Consider the following 23,190-nt stretch of genomic DNA (forward strand, 5'->3'; position numbering starts at 1 on the left):
CTGGCCTTCTTTACATAAGTGAAACAATCTCTTGTATGACCTCTCATAGCTGTTTCCTCCATTTTCTTACATTGTTCAGTGCAGTACTTTTCTTTATCTTTTCTTGTCTCTCCCTGGAACTTTGCATTTATCTTTGCATTTCTTCCCTGTCAACAATAGTTTTTGTTTTCATTCTCTCTTCTGTCATCTTTATTGTAGCTTCTGATATACAACTGGCCAATTTCTTTGGTATCTTGTATGAAATACGTTTTTGGGTTACTTCAGTGACAGTTATTTTTATTTCCTCCCATAGCTCATCTGATTGGCTTGCTATGATGTTGAGCAGTTCAAATTTCTTCTTAACTTCAACTGCATATGCCAGGGAATCTTCTTGATGTCAAATTTCTGAAGCAGCTGAAGTACCCATGTGGAATCCCCTTTCCATTCCTTTGACACTAGCCATTGTGTAATTGGAACAGGTTTTAACCTCTTCCTTTAACCTTTGTCCTACCATGGACAAAATGGGACATGGTGGCTCAGTGGCTAAGACGCTGAGCTTGTTGATTGAAAGGTCAGCAGTTCAGTGGTTCGAATCCCTAGTGCTGCATAACGGGGTGAGCTCCCATTACTTGTCCCAGCTTCTGCCAACCTAGTAGTTCAAAAGCATGTAAAAAATGCAAGTAGAAAAATAGGGACCACCTTTGATGGGAAGGTAACAGTGTTCCATGCGCCTTTGGCATTTAGTCATGCCGGCAACATGACCACAGACGTCTTCGGACAGCACTGGCTCTTCGGCTTTTAAATGGAAATGAGCACCGCCCCCTACAGTCAGGAACAACTAGTACATATATGCGAGAGAAACCTTTATCTTTAACTTTACCATGGACAAATGCTGTCTCTTCTGCTTTGCCCATCTGCAGCTGCAACACCAAAATTTATATTGCTTTTTATATATAGGATCTAACAGCTTCCCAGTGAGAGTTTTATGCTATTACTATTTAGCACTGCCCCCCACCCTATATTCTGATCTACTTTAGGAAACTTCCTGGAGATTAAGAAAAATATGTTTTAAGAAACATAAACCCCTAGTAACCTCAGGAAAATCAAATTAATCACATGATTTCTTTTAGTCCCATATTTTTTGCATTATTTTCATTTCCTCTGGGGGAAATATATTTGTGTTCTTTTGGTGCAGGACTATATGCAAAATGTTCATGGAAAAGAAATTGATCTCCTGAGGACCACAGTTAAAGTGCCAGGGAAGAGGCCACCTCGTGCAACATCAGTCTGTGCACCTATCTCTAATCAAAGAACAAATGGCTTGTCCAAAGAGATGAACGCTTTACATATTTCACCAAATCCAGGTAAGAGAAATATAGTTGATATATGATCACAGTATTTGTTTATGTTGCCTTTTAATTTAAAAACACAGTAATTGTATTTAATATATTTATGTTTTAGATATTTTTATGTGAAAACAGTCATGCTCTGTGAAATAAATTGATAAAGGTAAAAACAGTGGGATGCCATCTGTTTAAAATGTTCTGGTGTGTAACCTAGCTGTACATTCTACTTTTTCACCTACTCTCTAGACAGATTTCAGTGAACTCTAATTACCACTTACCAGGTGTTTGTCCCATTGACTTATTTCTGAATGGGGACATTTAGGATTGCATTGTAAAGGTAAAACTTTTATGTAAAAGTAAATTCCATTTAATTCATTACCACTTATTTTTACATACAAAAGCATAAAGTTTGGTTTTTAGCCACTCCTGGAAGGTTTGACTGGCAGAACAATTTTTTGGAAAAAACAACAACAAATAAATAATGGTAGGAAGGAACTTGAATAAAATGCCATGTGAAAGAAGGAACTAAAGAACCCTATCATATGAATGTCAGCTTCAAGTGTAAATGATATTCCCTAGGCACAGGTATTGCTTTATTAGTGGGAACTGGAACTTAAGTACAAAAATGTATGCACATTGTGCAAGTATGCTAAGACTTTCAAAATATGACTATCAAAATGATTACTGGGTAAATTACCAATTTATGACTGTTCTGTCAAATGGAAGTCATGTAAACTTTGATGTTTTGTTAACCTTTCTCTTTACTTCTGCCACATAGCCCAAGAAGGTCCAATTTTTGTTCTGACTTTTTGTTTTTGAAGTGAGGATTTATCCATCAATTGTAGAATACTTTTCTCAGATACTAGAATAACTTGAGAAACATAAATCAGTCAGTATTAGACAATATCAGTATTTATCAGTGCAGTAATAAAATAAAAATAAAAGTTTCCCTGAAAATATGACATGTCCTGAAAATAAGACCAAGCCTGATTTTTGGGGTGAGCGTAAATATATGCCCTCCCCCAAAATAAGCCCTAGTGAAGGGGTGGGCGTGGCCAGCACAGGAGGTAGCAGTTTCATTCCCTGGTCAGCTAATGGCAGCTGGGCCCCTTAATTGCAACCCATGGATCAGCTGAGCTGATCGGGAGCTGCCTCTCTGTTCTATCTCTCCCCAGTGTTCTTGGCACCCACCTGCCCGCCTCTCATCCATCCATCTATCCCCCTTGCTTGCAAACTCCCACCCCACTCACAAGAGAGCAGCCGCCCAGTACCTCTTGCCACATAGTGCTCACCCAGCGGACAACCCTCCCTCGGCCGGGCAGAGCGCCATTCACTGACCAAACGGTAAGAGGTTGGTCAAGCCAGCCGCCTGCTGCTGAGTCTTCCAGGAGCTGGAGCAGAGAGTCTTCTGGCAGCAGGCCGCTCTGGGAGTGCACTTCCTGCTCTATAGTTCCAGCTCCATGCAGGCCTGTGGCTTCCTTCGCCCTTTGCTGCCTCTCTGCCCCGGCTGCCAGAAGACACGTCAGGAGGCGGCTGGTCCGAACAGCCTCTTCTCCACTTCCAGCGGCTTCCAGACAGCATTTATGTCGTGGCCCACCCCATCCCATTCCTGCCACACCTGTGCCCCACTGCGAGACAAACATCTTGTTAATTACTCACACTTGCGAGAAGTTTTTCTTTACCATGCAAGGTGTTTTCCTGCACAGACCGGCCAAGAGACGTGACAGAGCTGCCAGTCTCTGGTAAGTTGCGTGTCTTGCCGCCCACCCCACCCCGACCACCTTGTCCCATCTGCCAACCCAAATTGTGCCCCACCATGAGACGTGCATCTTACCAAAGACTTGCAGCTCCGTTGCGTTCCTTGTCATTGTGTCTAGGGAAACATGTAAAAAAACCCTTCTCGCGAGTTCGAGAAGTTTGATTGAACTTGTGAGACAGATTTTTTTACAATGTGTTTCCCTGGACACAACGGCAAGGAACGTAACAAAGCTGGAAAGGTAAGATGTGTGTCTCGCTTCTCGCCCACCCTACCTGCCACCCCCAAATTGCATCCCTAAAGGGGGTGGGTGGCTAAGCAAGGGGCAGGAACCCTGCCATGCCTGGCGAGGGGGGGGAGAGAAGAGACAGCAAGGGGAGCCACATCTTGCTCCACGTGTCTCGCTTCTCCCCCGTCCCACCTGCCACCCCTCTCAATAAAGAGATGGCGGGGAAGGGAAGCAGCCAGGCTGCTGTTGCCATTGGGGTGGGGTGGGACATGTTGGGCCGAGAGATGCGCGTCTTACTTTTCCAGCTCTGTTGCGTTCCTCGCCGTTGTGTAAAAAAAACCATCTCTCAAGTCCAGTCAGACTTAGAGAATTAGCTAAAGTAGAATTAGCTCATCTGGTCATGCTTTCTGTCTGATTTACCTGGGAAGGCTGATACACGCTGACCTATGGCAGGAGACAAATTCTGCCAAACACAGTACTTCCCAGAAATTCTAGGCTTGTCTTGCTGACAACTGTAATGGAGAAAAGCTACCCTTGACTTGATATCCACCAAAAAGAAATATTCAAAGAAGTGAAAATAGTAGGAACATTGCAGGAAAGTGGCCATATAATAAATTGTGCATAGTAAAGCATATATCTTGAACTAAAAAAAGAGATTATTTTATTAATACACTAAGAACAATGTTAAGTAAGATCTTGTGGCATTGGGAAAGGGGGCTTAAAATGGCAGGGACTTTCTAAGAAGCAGATTCTAGAAGTGTAATTGCAAAACTTAAAGTAAGGAAGGAAAATGGAAGGAAAAAGAGGAAAGCAACATGGGCACATTTGCCAGACTTAACAGTTTATTTATTAAGAATGTCTTCCCGGGGACTTCCGGTTTGTTTCGCCGCCAGCAAAGACGGTCTCTTTGAAGGACCGCCAGCCCCGCTATCTGTAGAGCCACTTCAATACTCAGAAGCGGCTTGAAAGGTCCAAAAATCTGAAGGATTGCTGGAGGAGAGAAGGCAAGAAATCGGTTGAGCCCCTGTGAGCCCCCAGAGAATTGCTGCTGGGGAGGAAACAGGCGCGGCTCCCTTTCAACCTGCCAGACTCCGGACGGCGTGGGACGATTCTGCTATCTGCAGAACAAGCTGGCTGCTGCAAACATCCTATTTGAATGAAACCAACCTTAATAATCAGCGGAAGTATCAACTTGAATCCCAAACTGGAAAATTGCAAGTATTGATGTTTTGGTGGCTTTTTAAATTAAGAGAAAGTTCGACCGTGTGAAACTGATCTGAAAAAAAGCAGCTGAGCTAACGAGCTAGTGAAAGTGATTTTGAGAAGCTATTTTGATCAGTTACAAAGTTACTCTGCCTGTAACACAGAGGAATAGGAGCAGAGGAAAAAACTTTCTCTTTTTAAAAAACTGAGTTTGTTCAGTCTAGCTTCTATCTGATTAAACCTGGGGGACTTTTTTAGAAGCTTTTGTGGAGGTGCAAAAACAAAAAGAATTTCTCTTTTTAGAAAAACTAACCTACGTGGCAGGATGGCTTCAAAGAAGCAGGAAGGAAAGGCAGCGGGGGGGGGATCCCCCACACACAAACATGAATCACAGCCTCCTGTCCAACAAACTCAGAAAAAAGACTTTGATTTTGAAAATTTAAAAGAATTTATATCCCAGGTTTTGGATGATAAATTTCAAAAATCTCAACAGGAAATAGATGATAAACTTCAAAAATCTCAACAGGAAATTATGCAGGAAATTAATGAAATCAAAGATATGGTGAAACAGGATTATGGCAAGGTGACTAAAAAAATATCAGATGTGGCATCTGGCCTTGCAGAATTTATTATTAAAGTGGACTCTAAAGTGGAAGAAATTAAATCAGATGTCAATGTTAAGATGAAAGACAATGACTATAAAATTTCTGATGTTGATGATAAAATGCAGAGAGTTGAAAACGAAATTGTTATGATGCAATTCAGGGCAATGGAATTTGCTATAAGGCTTCGAGGAATCAGAGAGGATGACAGACAGGATTTGAGACAGATGTGTGCTGAGGCTTTGGCAGTGATATTAAAAATTAATCCTGATGTGGTTTTTTACAAAATAGACAAAATTTACAGAGTGAATTCCTGGGTGGCCAGGCAAAGACAATTGCCTAGAGACGTGGTCATATATTTTACGGACAGAGCAATAAGAAATGACATCCTGCAAAAATCTTTTCTTACTTCTGTGCAAGTGGGGGGCGCACAAATTGGAGTTTATAAAGAACTACCACCAAAAATGCTGAAAGCCAGAAAAGATTTTGGCTTTCTAGTAAAAGAACTGCAAAAACAAGAGATACCATTCCGGTGGGATGCCCCAACTGGCATAATTTTGAAGTATAAGGGAGAAAGACATCGTTTGAATACTGTGGAGAAGGCGGAGCATTTCTACACTACTATTTTTAAAGAAAGAACACCATCTCCACGTACATCTACAGTCCTGGAGATTAAGGAGAGTGATAAGAAGCAACTCCAGCAAGAACTGCAAGAACAGTCTAAGCAGGTGGAGGTAGAGGAAACGCAGGGTGCTGAAGGAGGTTTTTTGGAAGAGCCCTTGTTAGAATCTTCTCCAATCTTGGACCCGGTTCGGATGGTTGAAGTTAAGGATCAGCGCATAACTCGTGCAAAATCTAAGCAACTTAAAGAAAAGCAACAACTGGAAAGACAATATAAAAAGGGAGCTAAGAGTACTACACAAGAGACTGAAGCCATGGGGGGAGCAAGACCGAAGATTCCGGAAGATATTCGGTTATTCTGCTCGTTGCTTCAGAAAGATAAAGATGACAATTAAGTGTTTATCTTGGAATGTGAATGGGTTGAATTCAGTACAGAAAAGGAAGAAGCTATTTGCATACTTGAGACAATTTAATAATGATATAATATGTTTATAAGAAACGCATATCACAACTCAAGATCAAAAATACTTGATAAATTCTAAATTAGGAACACATTTTATATCTTCAACTTCGCAAAAAAAGAATGGTGTGGTTATTTATGTAAACAAAAGACTAACAGCTAAAATTATAGAAGCAGATGAAGATGGTAGGTTTATAGCAATTGAATTGCTTACAGTAAATGGCCAAATTCTTCTGATTGGAATTTATGCTCCCAATCAACAACAGGACCATTTCTATAAAATGTTACATACTAAAATACTGCAATGGGACTATAGATCTATTCTAATTATGGGAGATTGGAATGGAGTAATTGATTCTAAACTAGATAAAAAGAGTTTGGCGAAATCTAGGATCAGATTACCACAGACTTTTTTTGATATGAAAGAAGACTTGGAATTAAAAGATATTTGGAGAATACACAATCTAAAAGAATTGGATTATACCTTTTTTTCTGACAGACATAGATCCTTCTCTAGGATTGATTTCATTTTGTTGTCAGATGATTTACTTGTTAAGACAAAAAGAACAAAGATTTTCCCAAGAACCTTGACCGACCATAGCCCAGTATGGATTGAAATCGAGATGGGCAAGACTGAGCGACGCTCTTGGAGAATAAATGAAAACTTGTTCAGATATGAAAAAAATATAATAGAACTTAAAAAGCACTTGAAAGAATTTTTTGAAATAAATTTGAATAAAGGTACCCCAATTGAAATTGTGTGGGATGCGAGCAAAGCTTATATGAGAGGGGTGCTCATTTATATGAACTCCAAACATAGATTGATTCGACAAAAGAAAAGATCTGAATTGGAAGTAGAAATAAAGAACAAAGAACAGCTACTTATTAAAAACCCAACAGATGAAAGAATACGTGGTGTTATAAAACTTTTGAAAGACCAATTTCAAATGCTTATGGCGGAACAAGTTGCAACAAACTTACAATATGCGAAGCATAATACATTTTGTAATGCCAATAAACCGGGCAGATGGTTGGCTTACACATTAAGGAAAAAGCAGAGTACACGGACTATTGATAGTATTGATATTCGAGGGAAAGAAATCTTTCAACAAAAATTAATTAAAGAAGCTTTTGTGAACTATTATACTAAACTATATGCTAAAGATGATGTGTAGAATGGACTTATAGAAAAATACTTAGATAATAAAAGAGTTACAAAAATTACTGACCAACAAAAGGAAAGAATGAATTATCCTATAACAGAGGAGGAGATAATAGTAGCAATTAAATAATTAAAAACAGCTAAAGCTCCTGGAACGGATGGCTTGACTGCAGTGTATTATAAAACTTTGCAAGCAGAAATGGTGGAACAACTTAGAGATCTATTTTGTAATATTCAACAAGGGGGTAAAATACCCCCATCATGGACAACAGCTTATATTTCTCTGATACCAAAAGAGCAAGCAGGTCCTAAAAAACCGGAGAATTATAGACCAATATCTCTTCTGAATACTGATTATAAAATTTATGCAAAAGTACTAGCCAACAGGTTGATGCCAGTAATTCAAAAGGTGATTCATGATGATCAAGCGGGATTTATTGAGGATAGATATATGAAGGATAATGTAAGGCAAGTAATAGATTTATTGGAATATCTTGAGAAGAGTAAACAGATCCCTGCAGTGCTGGTCTTCTTGGATGCAGAGAAGGCCTTTGATAGAGTGGACTGGAATTTTCTACTAAAGACTTTAAAAAAGATGGACTTTGGGGATCAATTTATACAGGCGGTCTCAGCAATTTACCAAGAGCAAAAGGCACAGATTATTATTAATGGAAGTTTGACAACAGAGTTTAAAATTGAAAAGGGAACAAGACAGGGATGTCCGCTGTCCCCATTGTTATTTATTTTAACACTGGAAGTCTTGTTAAATACATTACAGGACTCTAATATCTTGAAAGGTATAATGATAAGGCAAGAGGATTACAGAATAAAGGCATTTGCAGATGATCTGGTCGTTACCCTAACACAGCCAATGGAATCAATAATCCAGATGAAGGACATTATACAAGACTATGGTAAAGTTTCAGGTTTTAGACTGAACCAGAAAAAAACTAAGATGATAGTTAAAAATATGACACAAGATCGTAAACACGAGCTTGAAAGGAGGGCAGGTTTTGAGATTGTACCAAAGGTAAAATATCTAGGAGTTCAGGTTGCAGAATCAAACATGAAATTGTTTCAAAATAATTATGAGGTGTTGTGGCGAGAGGTGCAGAAAGATATGGAGACCTGGAAAAAACTGCAGCTGTCTCTACTTGGAAGAATAGCAGCAGTTAAGATGAACATTTTGCCAAGATTTCTTTTTCTGTTTCAAATGATTCCGGTGCTCAAAAGTGATAAACAACTGAAAGTGTGGCAAACTGGAGTAAATAAGTTTGTCTGGAACGAGAAAAAACCGAGAGTGAAATTGAAAATTATGCAAGATGTTCCAGAAAGGGGAGGTCTTAAACTTCCAAACCTACAGTTATATTATGAAGCAGCAGCTTTGACCCTAGCAAGTGATTGGTTTGGAAGGAAAAAGACTGGAATACTGAATATAGAAAGTTTTGATCTTGAATTTGGATGGCATGCTTACTTATTTTATGACAACAAAGTGGATAAAGTATTTAAAAGCCATATACTTAGAGACTCTTTGATGAGAGTTTGGAAGAAGCACCGATTCAAATGGGATTATAAAATACCGCTATGGCTGGATCTTGGATATGTGGAATACAAATATAATGTCACTCGGGGTGGTTTTATACAAAGAGGTTCTTTTTACAGATGCGGGCAGATGGCAGTTGAAGACATTACAGACACTGTTGGATGAAGGGATTAACTTAACTTGGTTACAATATCATCAACTACAATTGAGATGGAAAGAGGACCAAAAAATTGGTATTATGTTGCATGAGGAAGAATTGGTTAGACACATAAAAGAGAAAGGTCCAATGCATATTAAAAGGCTTTATAATGTTTTGTTAGAAAGGGATTCAGAAACTGAATTAGTTAAAGATTGTATGATTAAGTGGGCACAAAATTTTGAAGAACCAGTGATGTTGGAAACATGGGAAAAAATTTGGGTTCAGAATGTTAAATTTACACAGTCGCAGAATTTGAGGGAAAATTTCTATAAAATGTTTTATAGATGGCATTTAGACCCCAAAAAGTTGTCGTGTATGTACCCTAATGTACAGCCAAAATGATGGAGATGTGATTGTTTAGATGCTACATATTATCATGTTTGGTGGACTTGTAGGAAAAATTTGGTGGGTCATGCAGAATGTTTTGAAGAAAAAAATTCAATTTTCTCCACAACTGTTTTTATTGGGTATAGTTAAGGGTTTTACACTGGGTGAAACAAAATTGATATTGTATATGATAACAGCAGCAAGATTGTTGATAGGTAAATACTGGAAAAATGAAGCTTTGCCCACTATTGAGGAATGGACTTTGAAGATGGCCAGTTTTGCAGAGATGGCGAAGATTTCAGCATACTTAAAAGATTATTCACAAGAGACTTATGAATGGGAATGGAAAAAGTGGATAGATTATGTTCAGAACAAATATCAAACTAGGAAGTATCAAATAGCTTTCATTTGAAAATGATATATCAAGATAGAAATATTTCAATGTAATGAAGATAAAAAACTATAAGGGGGAGGGAGGGGTTCAAGTTTTATATAAGTTTTATACTAAGGTTTTTTTTTTACCTGATATGAGTATATTGTGTGGAAGTCCGGGGGGTGGGGAGGGTTAGGGAGGGTTAGGGAGGCTGGGAAGTTTGGGGTGGGTTGAGGGGGGGGAAGGGGTGAAAATGTAATTGTAAAACTTTTGCAATAAAAAAAAAAGAATGTCTTCCCGGTTTACAATGACTCTAAGAACATTTTTGGAAATAAAGCTGATTCTAGATACAGTTGCTTTGAAATGTAATGGCTTCTTTTTGTTTAAATGTAAACCATTTCTATTCTTCAGATTGCAATCTGTAGTTCGTGGGCATTTTGGCTATAAATTCTGGAAAATAAATATTATCTCCAGATAGGGAGCAGTATATCTCCAAATATAAATTGCAGGAGAATAAGAGCAGGAGTGATATATGTCCATCTTACAAAGTTGGTAAAAGATTGGATTTGGCTAGATCCAGCAGGGCTATTCATATAGGAGATGTCTACAGCCATATTGATGCTATGCATGCAATGCTGGATACTTGCCATCTTGTATTGTTTCTGAATCACTCAATTAGTCTTTCCTAATCAAGACTAAAACTCCCACTATTCCTAGCAGGCACTGCAGTGATAATTCTTATTGTTTGCAACATGGAATAATTTTTTCCAATTTTCTACTCTTCTCTCGACATGCTTCTATTATCCTCTTCTGTATTATTTTTAGATTGTTAATTTTTGGCCAAGGGCCATCTAATTTGTCATGTGACCTACTCCTAATTCACATGACACACTGAAGTATATTCAACCATCCATATTGTAGTGTGTCATATGAGCCCCATCTGTATGGTTAGTTTATGGTTCAAGATAATGTATGAATCCAGAAATTTGGAGTTATTTTGTGCATTCATAGCCAAATGTTCAAGTAACCTTTCCTGAAAGTTTTTCAAGTAATTATACCCAGTAGAAGGAACAAGTATATGAAAATATTTGAATGTGGATTATTTCTAGCCTTGCCTGCTGATTTCAATTTTTACATATGGTACAGATTTTGACCTAACATAAAAACTGGAATATAGATCCAGATTGAATTGATCATTTAGAAAGGTTTGAAAAAAGAAAGTACTTTATTTGTGTTAGAGTACTGTCGACTAATCTTTAAAATTACCAATGGAAGTGTATTACCAATATAATATTTTCATGCATGCTCCTACATAATAGTTTTATAGAGCTGAAGTGATACCCTATTTGGAAAGTAAAGAATATATAGCTATTTAAAGTAAGGTGACCTGTAGGGAGGACAGTCCTTCTTTTGTAAATTCTGTCCTCTCTCGAAAAGTGTCCTCCTACATGTCCTCCTTTTCGATATTTGAAGACTAATCTGTAAATCTCCATATTCGATCGATGCTTGTCCGATCCGTTGTGTGTGATGTGACATATTTGTATTTGACATGATGATTCATCAAGGCTCGGTACAGTGTGGTGAGATGTGATTATGAGACACATGCGCTCTGCACAAGATAATTGTTTTGAGAGAGTGCGCAGTGTGCAAGTGGCTTTGTTTACTTTACTTCTTACCGAAACACGACACGGCACACACGCATGCATTAGACTCACTTCTTTTTTTTTCTTCAATTTATTTGTGTCCTCCTTCTCATTGTAAAAGAGTTGGTCACCTTATTTAAAGACCTAATACATTTACTTTCTAGTATTGCAGTGATAGTGTTTTCATAACCTGTGAGGACCCAAACCCACACACTGAATACTATTTAACATCTACAAGAAACTGTATTAAAAATTGCTGGTGCCTCACAGTGCTGTTAAGGTCAATTTGTATTTTCATTGAAGACAAGAAAATCTTTAACAGTTCTGAATAAGTGCTGGAGGGCCATAATACATCACCAGTGAGCTAACAAATTTAAAATTAATCCCAAAAAAGATAAAGTAGGTGATTATGCTTGCTGGTTTATGTCAAGGAATAGCTGTTTTAGTATGAAATTGGTTTTTAAAGAATATAAATTCTTTAAAACTATAAAAATAAAAATTCTTTAAAATAATATTTACATATAATATTTAGATTTTAGGGCTACCTGAATTTGGCCTTGCTTCCAATACTAACTGTCCTTAGTAGGAAATCAAAGTTATGGTTTCCAGAGAGGACAAGGAGTTCAAATGCCAAAAATTGCATTGTAATGCTACAACCCTTGCACCTTTTATATTTGTGTTTTGTGTTGCTGGCAAAAATGTAAGGGACAGGGCTTGTGTTGCTTATCACAATGCACATACTACCATTATGATGAAATCTTTGCTTGCTGCGAATGCCCCTGCTACTATCCTCACTGCTTTCTATCACTACTTTTAAAAATTATTTTCATCTTCTGGATGCTCAGAGTGGGGCATATACAAAACATAATCCTGTAAGTTAGGAAGTCCATTAAAATTCCTAAGCTTATAAAATAATACATTATGAGGCCTAAGATATATCTATAATGATATCTTAAATGTGTCTTAAGATTTACAGCATGATAGTATATAATCTTTATGTTTAGTGAATGTCACAATTTCAAATAAGGCAAGCATAACTATTCTAACATTGAGATAGTCCACCACTTAATGTCAGCAATAATCTTGGGTCAACCCACTTACTTCTTTCTATTATAGTTTGGTTTGTGTATCTCATTTCTAGATTTGTCCTGTATCCAAGATTAGTGATTTGTTCTATTCTGAAGTTATTATGTTAGGCTCTCATATTTTGTAATAGCAACCAATCTGTTGTAAAACCTTTTCTGGAAAATCAAGCATTTTCACTTCTCCATCTCTCTAGTGATTTTTCAAATATTAAAGCCATTGGGAATGTTTAAAACACTGGTTTGGCCTCATCCAAAAATGGGAGGGGTGCTCACAAACCTATTTTCAATACTGAACTACCATTGATATCTAACATTCCCACCATGCTGTTTTTCTCCATACTCCAGCAATCAGGACATCCAGCAAACCCATAAAATCCAAACTAATAGCATGAATATTCAGTGACCTAGAATACTAATTATTGTCATGAATATTAATGCGATCGGACTTGCATTTTCCTCTTCTGTTCTTGTTCTCTTTTTTTCCACTCAGCCAGCTCTAAAGATGGGCCATAATGAGAGCATTTAAGAGAGAGTGCTCTCCATCGTGACAGGGACTGGGGTAATAAGCAGAGCTTGATTAACGTGTGCACTTGGGGGAGAGATGAGAGGCTTCACATGGTCCTGTTGTGAAGGAGGCAATGAGGCACCGGCGGCTGTGTTGCTGCTGCCTCAGATTAATGAGGCCTAAGAGTGCATTAGGAACAGTGACAAAGGTTTGATCTAATGGGTTCAGTCATTTTTCCTTTGAGTGACAGACGCACAGAAGTAATTGGCTGTGCAGAATGGCAGCTCGTTGGCAGTACTTAAGGATACATTATCACTGTTGTGTGGCCCACAGAGGCTGTTTATCAAAACTGCTCACATTGCAGACTTGCATTTACTAAATTGTTGTTACAGAGTAATATCTTTAAAATATTCCAGTAACAATAACAGCACAGAATCACAGTCTTTGTGTATAGGGGTCAGTTTTTATCTTCATTTAATTTTAAATGGTTTTGAAATGAAGTAATAAGTACAGTTTGCTCTAACTTGGAAGTATCTGCATTTTTGCATCATGCTAAAGTTCATATATTCAATGCATTTTGTATTTCTGTAACAGTCAATGTCTGTGTGTGGCTATTCAAAATAAAAAATGGATTTTACAAGATTGTATCATGATTGGGAAAATATTGTTCTTTCTGCCTTACCTCCTATACTCCAAATGGATTGCTTCCTGATATCGTTACTTGAAAACCAGAAGATCTACATACTTCTCTGGAATTAATCTAAACTTATTTAATAATAGATACATTTATAAAAGCAAATCTTTCAGAAACATTTTTGATCTATTTGAGTCTTTGCACCCCAGGTTTTTTCAATACAGTTCTCCAATGTTTATAGTAAACTGAAAATCCAAAACATTTTTTATTAATTTTGATCACTATGTACTTGATGACAGTGTACCTAGCATCATCATTTTTATATGGCCATGTAGCCCATGGGAGGTCTGTCATAACTTCAAATAGTCACTAAAGAACTGGTTGAAAATTAAGGACTCCTTGTACATGTAAGATAAAATTAGTCGGGGATCCAGTTGTTGCTAATTGTATATAACATTTACAATTATCTGATTGAATGGACCATTGCAAATGCTTTTATGTATGAATATAATGTGTCAATCATAATGCAGAAAGGAAAATTAGAGGGAGCATCTCATGTTTCTTATTAGCACTGAGGAGTATTTTTTTTAAGCTCATTATGTGATTTCCAAAGAGACACTCTCATTTGTAAACTGTTACAAAATTCTCATGAGACAAAAAAGTTGATGACATTCTATCTTCTCCTAGGGGCTTAAATATATCTAAAAGGAGATATATTGGCAGAAAACAAGAGGGAAAATACTGAACTCTTTCTTTGTTCTTTATCCTTGAATTTTTTTCTGTACTGGTGGCCTTTGTTTAATGTCCACTAGTTCAGTGACTGTTCTAACTTCTGATGGCACAGCATAAATGGTATTTTTAACCAGTCCTTCTACTTATAGTTGTCACAATGTCCCTGCAATCATTATGATTCACAACCTTTCCTGCCAGCTTCTAACAAGCAAAGTCAATAGGGAAGTTGGCTGGAAATCACAACTCACAGACATGTGAGGTCCTGCCCCATGCTTTCCTTCCTTAATGATGGCAATTGGGACTACCAATTAAGTGGGGCAATCTCCTGGCTTTTCAATTTATGACTGTGTCATTTAACAACGGAGTTTCTGGTTCCAAATAGCATTTTTAGATGAGACTACCTGCATACAGACTGGAGTCCCTTGGACTGCAAGGTGATCAAATCAGTCAGTCCTAGAGGAGATCAACCCTGACTGCTCTTTAGAAGGCCAGATCCTGAAGATGAAACTCAAATACTTTGGCCACCTAATGAGAAGGAAGGACTCACTGGAGAAGAGCCTAATGCTGGGAAAGATTGAGGGCAAAAGAAGAAGGGAACGACAGAGAATGAGATGGCTGGATGGAGTCACTGAAGCAGTTAGGTGTGAGCTTAAATGGACTCCAGAGGATGGTAGAGGACAGGAAAGCCTCGAGGAACATTGTCCATGGGGTTGGGATGGGTCAGACACCCAACAACAACAACCTGCACACACATCCCATTCAGTTGGATTCAGCCTCCAATTCAGTTATAATTGTTGGAAGAAATGTCCATCTGGGTTCAGTTCCAAGTGGGGAGAAAGATACTGGAAACATGGAGGCTTCTTGAAAAGATGGTTTAATGACCACATGGTTTTGAGGTCCTGGGCAAAAAAGCACATATATACCCTCTGTTGAGCTTTGAATTTGAGCTTGTTTTCTGATTGGTTGTCAGACTCTCATGGGGTGGGGCCATGCAGGGGTAACTTTGTAGATTGTCTTTTGAGTCCCAGGCCTGGTTGAATCTTGCTGGGTGATGATGTAATGAAGAGGGTTTTGGGCAATTCCTATTATGGCTGAGGGCTAATCCTACCTTTGTTGGATCTTGGGTGAGGGCATTTGCTTATGAATAGACCTAGCTATCTCTTTATCTCATAAGTGCTGACATCTGCTGTGGGCTATTGAGAGGGGGGGCTATTAAGAGTGAGTCTGCTTCCTGCCTAAAAACATATTTCTCCATTTTAATATTTCCTAGAATATTTCATTTTTCTAGGAGAGGAGTGGGAGTTAACTTCCTACATAGTCATGTAGCTGGCAGAAAGCTGGAACCAATTTCTCACTTAACTGGAATAAAGATGATAAATTCATAAGCCATATTTCACTCAGTGGTTCAATACAACCCCAGCTGGTGCTTTTGATATCCTTTGCTGCCTAAAAAACTCCTGAGCATTAGTATCCATGAGGTATGTCAAAATCAGCAAAATGGCTAGGTGAATGGAATGAAGCTGGTGATTGCCTAGTGCAATTTTGTCAGAAAAACCATTTCAGCACAATGATTGCATGGTTTATTTAACACAAGCAACATTTATATGGACAACATCAAAATCAGATAGACTGCATTTTATGTCAACAATGCTGGAAAGGTTCAGTTGCACCTATTTCCCCCCAAAATTCAATGTGAACAAGTCCTGGGGGATTACAGAACCGAAAAACTTGAAGGATTCTACTGCTAATACTGTGTTGTTGAATATAGTAAGAGGTGATAGAATAGAAGAGTTCCTCCTAAAATTTACTCTCATCTCTACAGTTTTAAGCATTGTTGTAGCGCAGGAATAACAAGAGGCACAAGCAAGCTGGTGACAACAGCTCTTTAATTCAGGGTGAGACTTCAGCAAAGAAGCACAGGCAACAGTCCTCTTTATATACTTTTCAGAGGCAACCAAGAACCAATCAGAATTCACGGAACATTTGAATTTCCCGCACAAAATAGATACATACATAACACCCCTCCACTCCCAGAAGGCAGTTATCCTATCTATTTACATATTTACATACAAAATCACACAGGTGACCAGGGCGTGTCTTAGTCCTGGTTGACCTGCGCAGTTCAGTTGTTGGCGAGGCATCGAGCCGGTCGGAGGGACCTCCTGTCTCTCCCGGCTCCGCCAATGGAACCTCCTGGATTTCTCCGGAGGTGTGGCTATCCCCGGCTGGGAGTGTCGACTCGCTGGGGCGGCGCTGGAACTCTGGTTTGCCAGATAAGTATTCCAGCTTACTCGGGCTTGAGGTAGCTGTGTCAGGAAGACTTGGATAGTTAGGATTTACAGTAAAAGAATTTTTGTGTTGCAATCGTTTACGCAATTGATCAATATGTCTCCTCCAAATTTTACCATGCCCTATATCAACTGTATATGACTTTGGACCGGTAATTCCTACGATGGTTCCCTCTACCCACAAGGGCCCATTGGTGTAGTTTCTGGCAAATACTGGTGTTCCCACTTGGAATTGCCTTAGTCCTCCCCCTTCCCCCTTGAAGTTATCGGGGGAGTAATTGGGATGCAATCAATCGAGAATGCACCTTAGCTTTCGGCCCATTAAGAGCTTGGCTGGGCTGCGGCCCAAGGTTGGGCACGGGGTGGCGTGCTGTACGGCTAAGAACTCATCTATTCTAGCCTGCCAGTCCCCTGCATCGAGCCGTTACAGAGCTTCTTTGGCCGTTCTCACAAATCTCTCTGCAAGGCCATTCGAAGCCAGATGAAAAGGAGCGGATAATGCATGTCTTATGCCTAACTCGGCTAGATAGCCCTCAAATTGAATTGCCGTGAATTGGGGCCCATTGTCAGATACCAGGGTGTCCGGTAACCCATGTGTTACAAACAGTTTTCTGAGTACTTTGATTACAGCCTCAGAAGTGGTAGATGGCATTAAGGCAATCTCGAGCCACTTAGAATATGCATCTACAATGATTAAGAAGTTCTGGCCATGGAACGGGCCAGCGAAATCAATGTGAATCCTCCCCCACGGTCCCTTTGGTTTTTCCCACTCCCGAACGGGAGCTATAGGAGGATCTGGGCGGGATTCCTGGCAGGGCCTGCACTTCCCCACCCACTCAGTGACGTCTTCGTCGAGATGTGGCCACCACACATAGCTACGAGCTAGGCCTTTCATGTGAACAATACCAGGGTGTTCCTCATGCAGCATCTCAAGAACCCTATGCCTTAACCGCGAGGGAATGACCACCCTGTCTCCCCACAATAAGCAACCCCCCAACATTGACAGTTCATTTTTCTTGTTAAAATACAATTGAAAACCCCCATTGTCCACCTTGGTAGGCCAACCCCGCATCACCCAGCCCATTACAGTGCGCAAGACAGAGTCCCTGGCAGAAACCTTTGCCACCTCGCTTGAAGAAATGGGGCCCGGGGATACAACGTCAATGAGTAGCACAGGGGCTTCCAGAGTCGGGTTGTCCAATAGTTCGGGCAAGGGGCATCGGCTGAGGGCGTCAGCATGTCCCAGAGTCTTGCCCGGCCGGTGGAGCAGTTTGTAGTAATATGCGGCTAAGAAAATGGACCATCTGGTCATCTGGGGAGAAAGTGCAGCCGGGGTCGGTTTATCTCCAGCCAAAAGTCCCAAAAGAGGCTGGTGGTCCGTAATGAGTTCAAAAGTACAGCCAAACAAGTACTCGTGAAATTTTTTGACCCCAGCTACAGCCGCTAAAGCCTCCCTGTCCAGCTGGCTATAGTTTCTTTCAGCACTGGACAAAGTGCGAGAGTAATAGGCGATGGGCGCCTCTAACCCGTTCGGCAGTCTATGGCTTCAAACTGCACCTACGCCAAAAGGGGAAGCATCACACACCAACACTAGAGGTAGTTCAGAATTGTATTGGATGAGGAAACTATCCTCAGACAAAAGTCTCTTTACTGCGCTGAATGCAGCCGCTTCTCGTTTGCCCCACACCCAGGGAACGTTTTTCCCAAGGAGCCTGTGCAGTGGCTCTGCAATGATGGCTTTGTGCTTCAAAAACATAATGTAGAAATTAAGCAGCCCCAAGAAGGCCTGTAGTTCGGGCTTCGATTTAGGGGTGGGCGCGTTCTGGATGGCCCTGACTTTGCTTTCTGTGGGGTGAATTCCAATGCCGTTGATTCAGTAGCCTAAGAATTCCACTGATGGAACCGCTATCTTGCATTTTGCTCGTTTGAGTTTGAGTCCCGCTTCTCGGAATCTCGTTAGAACTTGTCTAACCCTATGTCCTAACTGAGTTTTGTCTTGGCCACTAATTAGAATGTCGTTGAAATACGGGACGACTCCTGGGAGGCCTTGTAGAAGGCGCTCCATGGTACTCTGGAAGAGCCCTGGGGCAATGCTAACCCCAAACTGTAGTCTAGTGCATTTAAAGGCACCTCTGTGAGTTACTATGGTCTGCGATTCTGCCGTAGCGTCATCTACTGGCAGCTGCTGGTACTACTGCGCAAGGTCTAGTTTTGCGAATAGCTTGCCAGGCCCCAGGGAGTGTAATAGATGGTGGACAATTGGAACGGGATAGGCGCTCTGCTGCAATGCCTTATTGATCGAACACTTATAGTCAGCGCAAATTCTAATTGATCCATCCAATTTAACTGGCGTGACTATTGGGGTTTCCCACTTGGCGTGATCTACGGGAACTAACACCCCTTGCTTAATGAGCTTGTCGAGCTCTGCATCAATTTTGGGCTTTAAAGAAAATGGAACCCGTCTTGCTTTTAGCCTGATTGGTGCTACGTTGGGGTCTAAATTAAAAGAGATAGGGGTCCCCATGTATTTGCCTAGAGTCTCTTCGAAAACGTCCTGAAATTCGTGAAGAAGGGTTTCTTTGAGAGATGGCCCACCAATGCTGTGAACGCCCATGAAGCCCATGCCAAGGGCTTGGAACCACGCCATGCCCAGGAGACTCGGTAGTGGCTTGCTTATGATGGTCAGGGGCAGCTCTTTCTGGAACTCGCCGTAGGTGACCCGGAACGTGCCCACGCCTTCTACGGGAACTCGGTTTCCCTGGTAGTCAAGGAGGCGAACTTTCTGTCGGGACAGCTGGGTTTTCTGGAATTTAGGCAGGAGTGCTTTGAGTGTTGTCCAGGACATTATTGATAGTGTAGACCCGGTGTCGATTTCCATTTCGCATGGTCTGCCATCGATTTCTACTTTTGTGTAGACTTTCTCATCGTCGGTTGTGCTGGCTTGGCCAATTCTTGTGCTGTAGGTCTCTCGCTTTTGAGATTCGCGCCGTTTTCTCGCACCCTCATCTTTGATTGGCTGTTTTGAACGAGCTGGTTCTGGTTGGTCGTGGTAGTCACATGGCTTGCGACTATGCGGAAATTGAGCTCTGCAAACTCGTGCTAGGTGGCCTTTTCTCTCACAACGCCTGAAAATGGCGTCTCTGTATTTACACGATTGTCTCTCGTGATCTCCGCCACAGCTAGAACAGTTCTCGTGGCGGCGGCTTTGCTCGCTCTTTTTCTTTTCTGTATGGAAGACGTCCTCGTCCGACTCTTCCTCTGTGCTGGTTCGCGCCTCTTCTTTGTGAACGGGGGCTGTTTTCGCCCCGTCTTTGCTTGATAGTGGTCGCTGCAGTGCTTCAGAAGCCTTCGTTGATGCTTCGTGTGCTCGGGCTTCATCCAACGCACTGGCTAGTGTTAGGTCTGGCTTGGCCAGGAGGCGCCTCTGTAAACGAGTGTCTTTAACACCGCAAATCAATTGCTCAAGTAGCGCATCGCCTAAGTCTCTGTAGTCACAATGCGTTGCGGCTTTTCGAAGTGCGGCCACATATGCGCTGACCGGTTCTCCTTCTTTTTCTACACGCTGTCGGAGCTCGTAGCGCTGTACGAATTTCGAAGGTACTGGAGCATAGTGGGCTCTCAGGTTTGCTTGAAGGACGTCCCAGGGGACCGTCTGGACTGGGGTTGGCTCGCATAGGGACTCGGCCATCTCGAAGACGTCTGGCCCGCAGTGGCTTAAGAACAGGGCTCGTTTTCGGTTCGCTGATAGCCCTTGCATCTCGCTAGCTTCCAGGGAGCACTCGAACCTGGTAAGATACGATCCCCACTTTTCTCGGGTCGGGTCGAAAGGTTTAGGCGGAACGTAGGCAGACATGCCGTGTCTCCGTGTTCGCTAGTCACCCTGGCTGAAACTCCGAGCTCTTTTGGTTAGCTTCTTGTGGCCTCTATCCCACCTTCGTCGCCAATGTTGTAGCGCGGGAATAACGAGAGGCAAAAGCAAGCTAGTGACTACAGCTCTTTAATTCAGGGTGAGATTTCAGCAAAGAAACACAGGCAACAGTCCTCTTTATATACTTTTCAGAGGCAACCAAGAACCAATCAGAATTCACGGGACATTTGAATTTCCCGCACAAAATAGATACATACATAACAAGCATGGTTTTTTTTATTGGTTTTTATTGTGAAAATATAGAAATACAATTCTGTGTTTTTCGGTTCCGTGGTGTTAAATTATTTACATATTATTTACATAGTATTGTATCTTTGCTTGTATATGGTTTGGGTATTATTACAGGTAATTATATACAGTTATATACATGTTATTTACTTGTTATTTACATAGATTGCAACCTTAGTTCAGCAATGTACATGGTAATAGTTAACTCTTTATGATCATTATTAGTTAACCTTAATACTTCTCAAATTTCACTTTTTGTTTCTTTTCTCTATCCACTCGTACCACATTCTAATACTCTGTGTTCTCTCTTTCGTTAAGTTCTAATGTTAGCTTATTCATTTCGGCGCACTCTAATATTTTCCTGATTACTTGTTCTTCAGGTGGTGGCTTTTTCTCCTTCCAATATTGAGCGTAGGTTATTCTTGCCGCTGTCGTTATATGTATGATTAGGTACTTCTTCTTTTTTTCGTATTCTGTTTTCAGGATTCCCAGGAGAAAGATCTTCGGTTCAAAATCAATATTTTCTTTTATTATTTCCATAAGCCATTTCCAGATCATTTTCCAAAATTTTTTCACTTGGGGGCAGGTCCACCAGCAATGGTAGAAGGTGCCTTGGTGATGGCCACATTTCCAACAATTGAGACTCATGTTGGGATATATTTTAGCTATCCTGGCCAGGGCTAGGTGCCACCTGTACAGCATCTTATATTGATTTTCCTTAGTCATTTTAAGGTTGCTATTCCAAATTGTGTCCCATTCATTTAAATTTATACTTTGTCCGATGTTTTTGGCCCATGCTATCATCTGTTCCTTAACCACCTCTTCCATCATATCGTATTCCAGCAAGTAGTTGTATAATTTCACTAATATTTTGTTGTCTGTTCCCATTCATATCTTATTGAATCCGTTAATACCTATCTCAATGCCAAACTCCTCCTTGTCCTTTTTGTACCGGGACTTTATTTGTGCATACGGCCACCAATCAATGTGGATGCCCTGTTCTTCTAGTTCTTCATTTGTTTTAAGGTTTCCTCCCCCATCTAATATCTCTTTATATTTGACCATTTTCCCCATTTCCAATAAGTTAAGGTATATCATGGCCTCCATTGTGGAGAGCCATCTCGGGACTTTTGTATATTGTTTCCGTCTTATTTCACCCCATGTCTGTATTAGTGTATCCCTTATTTTATGACTATGAAAATATGTCCTTGCTCTTTTCCCTATGTCCCAGAGGAAGGCATGCCAGCCCCTCTGTAGATCATGCCCTTCCAAGGTCAGGAGTCTTTTATTTTCCAGAGTTGCCCACTCCTTCAACCAGACCAAATTCGCTGCTTTGTGGTACATTTCCCATATTGAGAGTCCGAACCCACCTCTATCCTTTTTGTCTTGTAAATTTCTTATCGCTATCCTAGGTTTTTTTCTGCCCCAAATAAATTTTCTTATGATAGAATTAAGTTCCGAGAAGAATTTTTTGGCCAATTTAATAGGGGCAGTTTGGAACAGGTATAGCAACTTTGGTAACATGCTCATTTTTATTGCTGCCATCCTGCCTAAAAATGATATCTGGAGCTTTCCCCACTTTTCTAGGTCCTGTTTAATATTTCTAATTAAGGGCACATAATTGTCTTCCTTAAGGGCCGAACACCTTGCCGATATCCACACCCCCAGATATTTTACCTTCTTGGCTATTTGGAGCCCCATTGCTTCTTCAAGTGCTTTCTTTCGTTCCTCAGTCATATTTTTGGTTAGCAGTTTGGTTTTGGTTTTATTTAATTTAAGGCTGGCTACCTCTCCATATTTACCCAATTCTTCCAGTATTTTAACGCCTGTTTCTAATGGCTCCTCCATAATAAGGGCCACATCGTCAGCAAATGCCTGGGTCTTGTACGTCTCCTTTCTAATTGTCAATCCCTTAATTCCATTATTGTCTCTAATCCTTTTTAATAAAACTTCTAGGGCTAATATATACAAAAGTGGTGACAAGGGACACCCTTGTCTCACCCCCTATCTAATTTGGAAAGTTTTTGTCAATTTTCCATTAAGTAAAATGTTGGCTCCTTGTTTTTCATATATTGTGGTTATTGTGTTTTCAAAATTTGGACGAAAATTCATCTTTTTAATCTGTTGTATCATAAAATCCCAATTCAAGTTGTCGAAAGCCTTCTGGGCATCTAAAAAGACCAATGCTATTTCTTTATTTGGGTGTGCCTCATAATATTCCAGTATGTCTATTACCATCCTTGTATTGTTTCATATCTGTCTCCCAGGAAGGAATCCATTTTGGTCGCTATATATCAAATTATTCAAAATTATCTTTAACCTTCCTGCTATAACACTCATATGGATC

At 40.4% G+C, this 23,190-nt stretch overlaps 1 protein-coding gene across 1 annotated transcript in view; it reads left to right on the plus strand.

Moving 5' to 3' along the window:
• LOC148116651 (arf-GAP with GTPase, ANK repeat and PH domain-containing protein 1-like) overlaps positions 1 to 23,190 on the plus strand; it is a 1,231,127-nt gene that overhangs the window by 648,564 nt on the left and 559,373 nt on the right. The window contains 1 exon segment of the mRNA XM_087887143.1: positions 1,175 to 1,343. Within this exon segment, the coding sequence (XP_087743269.1) occupies positions 1,175 to 1,343 (169 nt within the window).

Source organism: Pantherophis guttatus, chromosome 1, assembly GCF_059756535.1.
Source record: "Pantherophis guttatus breed Tessera chromosome 1, ASM5975653v1, whole genome shotgun sequence".
Classification (NCBI taxonomy): domain Eukaryota; kingdom Metazoa; phylum Chordata; class Lepidosauria; order Squamata; family Colubridae; genus Pantherophis; species Pantherophis guttatus.